The sequence below is a fragment of the Primulina eburnea genome, chromosome 2 (genome assembly GCF_022965805.1).
Source record: "Primulina eburnea isolate SZY01 chromosome 2, ASM2296580v1, whole genome shotgun sequence".
NCBI lineage: Eukaryota > Viridiplantae > Streptophyta > Magnoliopsida > Lamiales > Gesneriaceae > Primulina > Primulina eburnea.
In genome coordinates this window covers 44,061,115-44,072,601 of record NC_133102.1, presented here as the reverse complement: position 1 = coordinate 44,072,601, position 11,487 = coordinate 44,061,115, and the positions used below count along the sequence as shown (strand labels likewise).

At 33.7% G+C, this 11,487-nt stretch overlaps 2 protein-coding genes across 2 annotated transcripts; one reads left to right on the top strand and one right to left on the bottom strand.

Moving 5' to 3' along the window:
- Positions 1-2,321: 2,321 nt before the first annotated feature.
- Positions 2,322-3,272, top strand: LOC140824770 (E3 ubiquitin-protein ligase MPSR1-like). Its single transcript, XM_073186322.1, has one exon. It carries the CDS (start codon positions 2,467-2,469, stop codon positions 3,100-3,102), a length of 636 nt encoding a protein of 211 aa, XP_073042423.1. The 5' UTR covers positions 2,322-2,466; the 3' UTR covers positions 3,103-3,272.
- A 6,429-nt stretch (positions 3,273-9,701) lies between these two features.
- Positions 9,702-11,084, bottom strand: LOC140823495 (uncharacterized). The gene has a single exon (XM_073184870.1). The coding sequence runs from the start codon at positions 10,712-10,714 to the stop codon at positions 10,031-10,033; it is 684 nt and encodes a 227-aa protein (XP_073040971.1). The 5' UTR covers positions 10,715-11,084; the 3' UTR covers positions 9,702-10,030.
- Positions 11,085-11,487: the final 403 nt, after the last annotated feature.

Sequence of the window (11,487 nt, the reverse complement as noted above, 5' to 3'; positions counted from 1 at the left end):
TGATATTCGTTATGATTTGTACAAGATCAGACATTGCTCAAGCAGTGGGAGCAGCTAGTCGGTATATGGCGAATCCTGGAAGAGAGCATTGGAGCACTGTTAAGAGGATCCTTAGATACATTAAGGGTACCTCGAATGCTGCATTATGTTATAGAGGATCGGATTTTACACTCAGGGGCTTTGTCGATTCAGATTATGCAGGTGATCCTGATAAGAGGAAATCTACTACTAGTTATGTGTTTACACTTGCAGGGGGAGCAGTAAGCTGGGTTTCAAAACTGCAGACAGTTGTGGCATTATCTACAACAGAGGCAGAATACATGACAGCTACTCAAGCTTGCAAGGAGGCAATATGGATTAAAAGATTATTGGAGGAGATCGGGCACAAACAAGAGAATGTTCCTATGTTTTGTGACAGTCAGAGTGCCTTGCATATCGCAAGGAATCCAGCCTTTCAGTCCAGGACTAAACACATTGGAGTCCAATTTCACTTTGTGCGGGAAGTAGTAGAAGAAGGAAGTGTGGATATGCAGAAGATTCATACGAAAGAAAACATAGCTGCTTTTCTCACAAAATCAGTGAACACTGATAAGTTTGAGTGGTGTAGATTTTCCAGTGGTCTAGCGGAAACGTAAGCAGCAGGTAATGGCAAGATTGAAAGGATGTGTGGAGATGTGTTTGATTCTCAATCAAATCTCCAAGTGGGAGAAATGTAGGCAATTATGAATGCATTAAATGCATGTCGGGAGTGGGCAGCTGAATCAAAGAAAAAAGAAACGTGGGCTGCTCAAAGGTTTCGTGGAAAGATGGAAGACGCGTTTTATACGCGTCTTCACACGGTCAAGGGGCTCTATAAATAGAGCTCCTCCCTTCATTTGGAAATTATCCCTTCTTCGAGTTTTCTCTCATCTTATAAGCATTTGAGTGCTTAGTTCTATAATATTTGTGAGGTGTTTTGTTCTCCTGTATTAAGAGAGTGTGTGTTCTCTTTGGAAACACAGTGAGTGAGTTGTACACCACAAAATATTATAGTGGAAATTCTTTTCATCTTGCTCGTGGTTTTTACCCTAATAATTTTTAGGGGTTTTCCACGTAAATCTCGGTGTCCAGTTTATTCTTTATTTTCGGGTTTTATTATCTCAAATTCCGCACGTGAGAACAACAATGCATAACATTATAATAAGGTTCCTTCATTGGTATCGTAGCAAGGCTTTGTTAATTTCCTCATATTATGTTTGCTATGCAAGGAAAGTACAAATACTTATTGTCTCAAATTGGTGTTCGAGTTGGTAAAATGGGGATTATTCCACCTGCAGGGGTACATCCAAGGATCAGAATTTTTTCTGGCCCAATTTTTTATTTTTTTAAAATTTTTTTTCCTATGAAGTGGAATCCCAACTATTGATATGAGGTGTGGGCACTGCTCCCACATCCAGGATCGAACTAACCGTAAAATGGTCAGGAGTTCAATTCCCCGGATAATTCGATCCTACCCTGCAGGCACTGCCTGCAGGGGTACATCCAAAGGCCAGGATTTTTTATGGTCCAATTTTTTTTTTAAATTTTTTTTCCCCATGAAGTGGAATCTCAACCACTCATATGGGGTGTGGGCACTGCCCTACACCCAGGATCGAACCTACCCAATTCCCCTTACCAACGTATTATTAGACGACCTTATCGCTTATTATTTTGTGTCAATTTTAATATAATTTACAACATATTGATAATTATTTAATGTTCATAGGTAATAAATGATTTTAGCCATTTCACACACACACACACATATATATACTAGTTACTATGCACACGCGTTGCGTGTGTTTACAATTTTTTTTATTATTATCGATGTACTAAATTGAAATTTGACAAATTTTGGAAGGACTAAATTTATATTTAATGGTTGAAATAAAAAAAATAAAAATAAAAGTGTGTGTTGAAATTAAAAAAAAAACAAAAAACAAAAGTGTAATATTAGTATCATATAAGGGTAAAAGTGGAAAAAAAAATTGGTGTCCTCTTTAGGTAGTTACTATGAGGTCCTCACACTTAATAATATAGTATAGATAGTATAGATATACACACACTGTTACAGTTAAATCATGTAAATTTTGATCTAATAAATAACTTTTAGAATGTCTGATATTATATAGAATTAAAAATTAATACAATAAAATATCAATATTTGAAATTGATGGACAATACAAAAGTGAATCTCAGAAAATAAAATAACCACATTTTTTCCTTTAAAAAAATTAAAAATATGTTTTTAAGACAAAATAATCAAAGAAAAACGTAATATTTTCGAGTTATTCTAGATTCTTCCATGACCTTCCCCACCAGGCGGCCGCCGTTTATCTCCTCAACATATATACCCCTTCCACGTTCGAATGGCAATTTCCAATTTCACACCGTAAAAACTTCTTTTTTTTCTTCCGAATCCCGAAAATTCCTCGGCAAACGCGATCCATGTCCACCCCAGAACCTACGCAGGCACCTGGATCTCCACCTCCGTCCCTAGAGGAGCTGAGCACGCGAGGCGTCACCGCGCTCCTCGTCCCCTGGATCATCAGCATGGCTTCAACCACCGGCGCCTCCATCCGCGACGTAGCCGTGTTCGTGCACCAATCGACCAGATCCATCACTCTAGTAGAAGGCTCCCTCGAAATTGAGGCCATCCTCCGGGAGATCCCATCGAAGGAAGGCCACCTGCCAGCCTCCAAAGTCTCGATCGAGTCCCTTCCGTTGGTCCATGTATCTGAACCGGGCCTGGAGTGCTCGATCTGCCTATCTGATTACGAGGTCAACGGCGAAGTCAAGGAGATGCCCTGCAAGCACAAATTCCATCCGGGTTGTATAGAAAAGTGGCTGGGGATCCATGGATCCTGCCCCGTCTGCAGATTCAGTATGCCGGTGGAGGAGGCGAAGGAGGGGGAGGACGGGAGAGGGGATGGACTGAGGATCCATGTGTTCTTTGCTCGGGCACGTGATGCGGTTCCGGACGCGGAGTCGGGTCGGTCCGTAGGGGATCCGGGTTCGGGAAGTCCGGATAATGATGGGAATAGTGAATCGCAATCGCCACCTGATAATATGGGCATAGAATGATTAATGTTTTCTGAAATTTGGTTTTTGTACATATTATTATGGATTTAATCCAAAAGGGTTTGAAATTAATTTGAGATTGCAATTCATAAGGTTAGTTTATTTTTATTTTTAGTTTATATTTGTAAATTTTGGATTATGATTTTTATTGGAAATATATAAATTATTATTAATTCATATGGTCGTTAACCTAAATTATTGAATATAAACGTTATTTATTTTTTTAAAATAAATAATTAAGTAAAAAAATCCAAGAATAAGGATAAATTTATTATATGTATTAAATAATATCTATATGTTATTTGAATTTTCATTCGTGAATTTGTGGCATGGGAAGGAATAAGTATTAATTAATTTTCTTTATTTGGAAAGTGTATTATTTTTTTAAAAAATATTATCGAGCAATAACCTTCCATATTTTATTAAATACATTTTACTTGACTATTTTATTATTATTTTTAACAATATGACCCATCCATTATTATTATTATTAGTATTATTATTATTATTATTAGTATTATTTTCTTGATGCATGTATCCATTACTTTCCTTTACTGTAAAATGTTGATTTACCTAAAAAAAATTTTTTACATGTAATTATATTTGTATGTTAACAAAAAAATCACATTTAATAGACTTATTTACTTAAAAATATAGAAGTACAAAAATTTTGGTTAATTTTTAAAATTCAAAATATTTTTGATCAAACAATCTGAAAATAAAATGTGAAATAAATATACTCTCACGTGATTAAATTAACTTTTTATAAATTGAAGTTATTATTTTGACGTCATTTACTTTAGGCAAAAACTTGTGTGAGACGGTCTCACGGGTCGTATCTGTGAGACGGATCTCTTATTTGGGTCAACCATGCAAAAGTATTACTTTTTATGCTAAAAGTATTATTTTTTATTGTGAATATGAGTAGGGTTGACCCATCTCACGGATTATGATCCGTGAGATGGTCTCACATAAGACCTACTCTTTACTTTATATTAATATACACTAGATATTGAAATTAATTAATGTAAGCTCATTTTCAAATAAATAAATTCAAGAAAAAATTAAATAATAAATAATATGCTCATATACGAGATAAAAAAGATAGGCCCATTAGCCTTACAAATCAGTCCAACTTAGCGGCCCACATAGTGAGATGATGATAATATAGAAAACTTGAAGAGGTCATAATATTAAATTACACTAAATGAAGGTTAAATATCTATACTATTATATTAAGTATGAGGTCCTAATAATAAACGCTCTACGAAGACACCAACTTTCTTTCTTGTTTTACCCTTTTTAATTTTTTATATTTATTATTTTATTATAGTTGAGCCCCTAATAATAACCGCTCTATGAATACACCAACTTTCTTTCCTATTTTACCCTTTCTCATTTTTTATATTATATTTTTTCTTAACAAATAATATTAAATTCACCGTCATAAGGAAACTGTTCACGTGAAAAATAATATTATTTCTTCTCCAAACTAGCCACCGTGAAAAATAAACTCTCTTCTTTATGTTGTGACGTTATTATGTTGTAATATCATGAATATTTAATATATTAGCCACATGTATTCAGGACACACGCAACACGTGTGCCACGGTTGCTAGTTTACATTAATTTGGCACGACTGTTTATATTTATTTTCCATTTATTTTCTTAAATAAATAAAATAAATTAGTGGCGATATGCTGATAATGATGGATAATTATTTTTTCAAATCATTATTATAATGATAATGATTGACAACCAATTTTTTTTTGGTGACTTAAAAAAGAAATTTGAGAAAAATATATTATATATTTTTGAAAATAGAAAAATATACTTTTTAAAATATATCATATAAATTACTTTAAGAGTATGTCACTTGTAAGACGGTCCCACGAATCTTTACCTGTGAGACGGATCGACCCTACCAATATTTACAATAAAAAGTAATACTCTTAGCATAAAAAGTAATATTTTTTCATGGATAACCCAAATAAGAGATCTGTCTCACAAGATACGACCCGTGAGATCGTCTCTTACAATTTTTTGGCTTACTTTAAATATCACATCATAGACAACTAATTGCTTTTGTATAGGGTGTATTCAATTCAGAGTTTTGATGACTTTTAATGACTTATTTAAATGATAGACTTTCATGGATTTGATAAATTTTTATTGACTTTTATGGAATCTCACAGATTTATAAACAGATTTATGTGGATTTATGTAGACTTTTTTGCAAGATTTTTATAGACTTTTATAGATTTTTTTTTATAGAATTTTATAAATTTTGTAATTAACTATAACATGTGATTTTTTATTAATTTCTTTGAACCAATAATTAATTGACATATATAACATATTCAATTTGAAATTATTTTTAATATTTATATTAATAAATAAATTTACTTATTTAAAAGTTAAATCGTTTAATCCTTACATGTATATATATGTGAGTTTATATGCATGTTTGTAAATTTTTTAAAATACATCAATTGATTAACATGTAATCTTATTTTTAAATTGATAATATAAATGTAAAAATAATATTATTTATTATTGTGTGAATATAATTTTGTATAAAAATATCATAGCTTACATATTAATTAAAAATACGAAAATGAATTTAAAAATTCATTGTTGTTACGCAACTATTCAATTATTAAGAATTAAACAACATTTTTTTGATCATCTTTTATTATTATTGAATATTACATTAATTTGTAAAAATCATAAAATCAATTCTATAATTCAAAATTTTACCGAGTTATTAAAATAAAAAATTATTAAATGCACAATCAGCCAAAAAATGAAAAATTTGAAAAAGAAAGATGAAAATATATATAGAGATACACTTCGAAAATTTGAGAGAGTAATAGAAATGAATGAGAGGAGAGAAGATATGAAGATATGTGATGTGAAGCGACAGAGAGAGTTAGAAGTTTTAAAAATCCATTCAAATCTTTGGGGTGAACCAAATACAATTTTTTACATTTTGTAGTTGTACCTTAGGCTTTAATGTTTGTATGTCAATGAATTCTATGGAGTTATTAAAAGTCCATGGAAAATTTGAATACCTGTAGACTTTTATAGAGTTTATAAAAGTCAATGTTGAATACCACTTGACTTTTTAAAACTCCATGAAAGTCTATTTTGAATACCACGAGACTTCTATAGAGTATGCAAAAGTCTTGATTGAATACCTCTAGATTTTTAAAATCTACAAAAGTCATTAAAAGTCAATAAATTTCCCACATTGAATAAATGATAATATTTTATAGACTTCTTTTTATATATGGATGACAATGGGTCAGGGATGCATTCTCCATCTCCATCCCTAAATCCAAAAAAAAAATTATCCCTCTTCTCTGCTCAAGTCCTCGTTTTTTCTAATTGAGGGGTTTTCATCACCATATCCGCAAGGACTAAGTTTTCATCTCTGCATCTATCTCCAGTTCTATCTAATCGAAAAGTCCTCATCTTGATCACGCGAAGATTAATCCATATACCTGCTTCAAATAATATGCGAATGGCAATGAGAGACTTGTCATCCTCAACCAGATCCCATCCTCGATCTCGCGAGGATTAAATCATCGTCATGTTTTTCTGATTTGTTAATTGTTATGAAAGAAGTTATTATTATCATTAGAACGAGTAAGGGGACCGTACCAAACCCTAATTTGGGGCAAGGATTTGAGAAATCATCGAACCTCAACCTATACCCAAAATGTCTCTCCGAACTCGTCTCGTTTCGAGTTTTTCCAGCGAAGAAAATAGTTTTCTTTGTTGTTGCATTACGTTTTTTGTCTACCTTTGAGTAGATCAAACAAAATATATATAGAGATACACTTCGAAAATTTGAGAGAGTAATAGAAATGGATGAGAGGAGAGAAGATATGAAGATATGTGATGTGAAGCGACAGAGAGAGTTAGATGTTTTAAAAATCCATTCAAATCTTTGGGGTGAACCAAATACAATTTTTTACATTTTGTAGTTGTACCTTAGGCTTTAATGTTTGTATGTCAATGAATTCTATGGAGTTATTAAAAGTCCATGCAAAATTTGAATACCTGTAGACTTTTATAGAGTTTATAAAAGTCAATGTTGAATACCACTTGACTTTTTAAAACTCCATGAAAGTCTATTTTGAATACCACGAGACTTCTATAGAGTATGCAAAAGTCTTGATTGAATACCTCTAGATTTTTAAAATCTACAAAAGTCATTAAAAGTCAATAAATTTCCCACGTTGAATAAATGATAATATTTTATAGACTTCTTTTTATATATGGATGACAATGGGTCAGGGATGCATTCTCCATCTCCATCCCTAAATCCAAAAAAACTTATCCCTCTTCTCTGCTCAAGTCCTCGTTTTTTCTAATTGAGGGGTTTTCATCACCATATCCGCAAGGACTAAGTTTTCATCTCTGCATCTATCTCCAGTTCTATCTAATCGAAAAGTCCTCATCCTGACCACGCGAAGATTAATCCATTTACCTGCTTCAAATAATATGCGAATGGCAATGAGAGACTTGTCATCCTCAACCAGATCCCATCCTCGATCTCGCGAGGATTAAATCATCGTCATGTTTTTCTGATTTGTTAATTGTTATGAAAGAAGTTATTATTATCATTAGAACGAGTAAGGGGACCGTACCAAACCCTAATTTGGGGCAAGGATTTGAGAAATCATCGAACCTCAACCTATACCCAAAATGTCTCTCCGAACTCGTCTCGTTTCGAGTTTTTCCAGCGAAGAAAATAGTTTTCTTTGTTGTTGCATTACGTTTTTTGTCTACCTTTGAGTAGATCAAACAAAATATATATAGAGATACACTTCAAATATTTGAGAGAGTAATAGAAATGGATGAGAGGAGAGAAGATATGAAGATATGTGATGTGAAGCGACAGAGAGAGAGTTAGAAGTTTTAAAAATCCATTCAAATCTTTGGGGTGGACCAAATACATTTTTTTACAATTTGTAGTTGTACCTTAGGCTTTAATGTTTGTATGTCAATGAATTCCATGGAGTTATTAAAAGTCCATGGAAAATTTGAATACCTGTAGACTTTTATAGAATTTATAAAAGTCAATGTTGAATACAACTTGACTTTTTAAAACTCCATGAAAGTCTATTTTGAATACCACAAGACTTCTATAGAGTATGCAAAAGTCTTGATTGAATACCTCTAGATTTTTAAAATCTACAAAAGTCATTAAAAATCAATAAATTTTCCACGTTGAATACACCCCCTAACTGAATTTAATTTAAAGTATGGAGTTAAAGCATGAGAATAAAATATTAATCTATATATAAAAAGAAGTTTTAGCATCATTGAAAATCGAATATTAAAACTTAATGTGTTTCGATCTGAAATCGAACTCAATCAAAACCGGTTCACGGTTCCATTCTAACCCAACCGTTCCTTAATCACCTCGCAAGCAGCTCCGCTTGAGCTTGATAGTGCATTTTTCCTGGAAAAATAGTGATACACAGGTCAATGAGTAGTATGTTTCAAGAGCAAATTGAAGTCAATTACATATGCTTAGCATACTCGGTGAACTTTATGCACAGGTTTTGAGTGTAAAATTTACTAATTTGTTAAATAACAGGTCTCTTGTGAAACGATATCAAAGATCTTGATTCGTCAGACGAGTCAATTCTTCTCAAATTTACAACGAAAAGTAATACTTTTGACACGAAAATTAATATTTTGTCATATTCTCACAAAACTGACTTATGAAACCGTCTCACAAAATTTTTTGTGTTTGTTAAATTTTTTGTGTTTGTTAAATTGAGATTCTAATCAAGATGACAAAATTTCTGATTATTATTATTAATTTTATTAGCCAATGAAAATCCGAAGTATTGAATAAATCGATGAGTAAGTTGCTAGCTAGCATATAGGAGATAAGTCATCACAATAAACGTGTTTTGCAATTTACGTTTCTAGTTGATTCAGCTACTATAAATAGTAGCTCCGTGTCCTTTGTAGCCCTTAATGTACATACGAGAAACACATTCTCTAATTTAGATCTTGTGCACTTTAACATAAGTAACCTCTACCAACAAGCGGTGTTAATTTGCCAATATCCACCACCAAAGTTTCATATTATCATATACCAGTCGAGAGGTATTGCACAACTTTTAGGCTCAAATTCATGATCGAACCGAGGAGTCACAATACCGTGAAATGTGAACTTAAAGAGAAACACGCCCAAAACATTAAATTTTTTAAGATTAACAAAATATTATTCCACAATCAATCCTTCACGGTTGACAACATGAAACTGATAGTGACCACAATCTATATAGTTTCCCAAAAGGTTGAAGCATTGTGATGAGTTGTGACTGCAAAAACTAAGTATTCAACAAGTATCCAAGTCTTTGTCACGTCCGGTTTTACGGATTCAAGAAACAACGTCAACTGAATGGCAAAGAAAACGATGTACTTAAAAATCACAAGTGATGGATGGTCTAGCTTTTGATATTTCGGATACAGATATAAGTGAATGAGAATCCAACCCCTCAAGTTCATGGATGAAGCAGCAATTACTCTCAGCATAACAATCTTGCATTGAACAGATAAAAGCCTGCACAGGATTAGAGTGTAAAATTCGATACAGGAGCTCTGGTTGTGCCACACATATCATGTTTTCAATAGAAAACAATGATTAATAGAAAGTAAAAGAAGAGGATCATCTTTTTAATTTTGAAAATTAGCCAGCAATAAAGCAAAGGACCACAAGAAGAATAAAAACTTCATGAACAGCTAAAGATAATAAATCGGACAAAAATGAATCCCACGTTCTTCAATTAACCCTTCTGTATTTTATTGAGATGATTTATCGCAGAGAACTTAAAGTATTCCTATAACTGTTTTTATGTATACTACAGTATCCAATTTGTTGCTTAAAGAAAAGAAAACACTACTTCTTAATCTTCCCAGATTTTTTTGGCCCTGGAACCTCCATTCTGCCAACAGAACAACCACACGTAGCTCGGAAAACCAGAACCGCCCTCCCGTTAGTGGGCGCCATTTTCTTGAGCTCTGCCTCCAATTCCCTATGGTGATCACGCGGCAATTCGAACAGTCCCTTCTTTGTTGCATTTTTGGGTGGATAGTTTCCCTTCTTTACATACTCTTCTGTCTCTAACTGAATGTCGAATTCAGCTGCGTTGCGAAGCCCTCTACAGCCCGATTTTCCGCACTTTCTATCCATAAACACGGTGATAGCCACGAGTGCGGATGCCGAAAACAACATGCTGAGGCCTAAGCATCCAAACACCATGGGAGCACCAACTATTTCCTCACTCAGAACTTCCAAGACTTCTTCACCTACTTCGACGGTTTTGTGCACTAAAAACTTGGCACAGGGATAGAGCAAAACCCCAAAAGCACCAATCACAGCAATCAAAATTACGACATCAATCAGGGCAGAGCGCGATTGCTCACAGGCGGGGGTCGTAACATGATTTGGGGAGTTGGGATTTTTTCTGTTCTTGTAAAATTGATTAATTTGCCTCATTTTCAAACAAGGGTCGGCCGAGTTCACAGATTTAGCCACGCCCATAAGCTGGTCATCCGAAATCGAGCTGAGGAAAAAGACCATTTGGATTGAAATCGCAACCAATAAATCTAAAGATCGAATCTTTAACCAGACCCCACGATGTTACAACAAACCTTCAAATCAACCCACTTCCGAAAACGGGAAAAGAACTGATTTCGAGTGCACCTGAAGATCAGGAATTGCTGGCTACTTAAGAAACCTGATCTTTCTACAAAAGCAGCTCAAAAACAATATCGTAAACAAAGAATCTATACGATCAACAACAAAAATCACCAAGAAAATTCGATGGATGATGGCATAAAACAGGAATTACGGCCGGCTACTCGGAGAGGTTTTGATATTTGAGAAGAGACGAGAAGACAGAGCAATGAACCCAGATTATTAATAATATATAGACGCACATAATAGTTTTTAATATGCCTTTATTTTAATGAGTTACAACTCACAATAAAGATGAAGCGCCGTAGGATGAATGGCTCACAAATGGAGAGTCATACACGCCAAGTAAAAATTCTTCCTGGCTCTTTTTCTATTGGAGTCCTGCGGCCTTGCAAGTGAAACTCGGCAGAATGCCATATCTTGTAAGCAGGGGTGATCACATTTTTTTTATTAAACGTCGGAATCGTCCGAACCAAATTGCACCGTACCGTTTTCTATAATATTTTATAAAAACAACGATTAAAAATATTAATCATAAACCACACCGCATACACGGTACATTTATTTTTTTTGGCCAAGAACCACACCAAACCACACCGCCTAAACCGCTTGCCATAATATTGGGCCTGAAATTATAATAATCTATAAACAATATA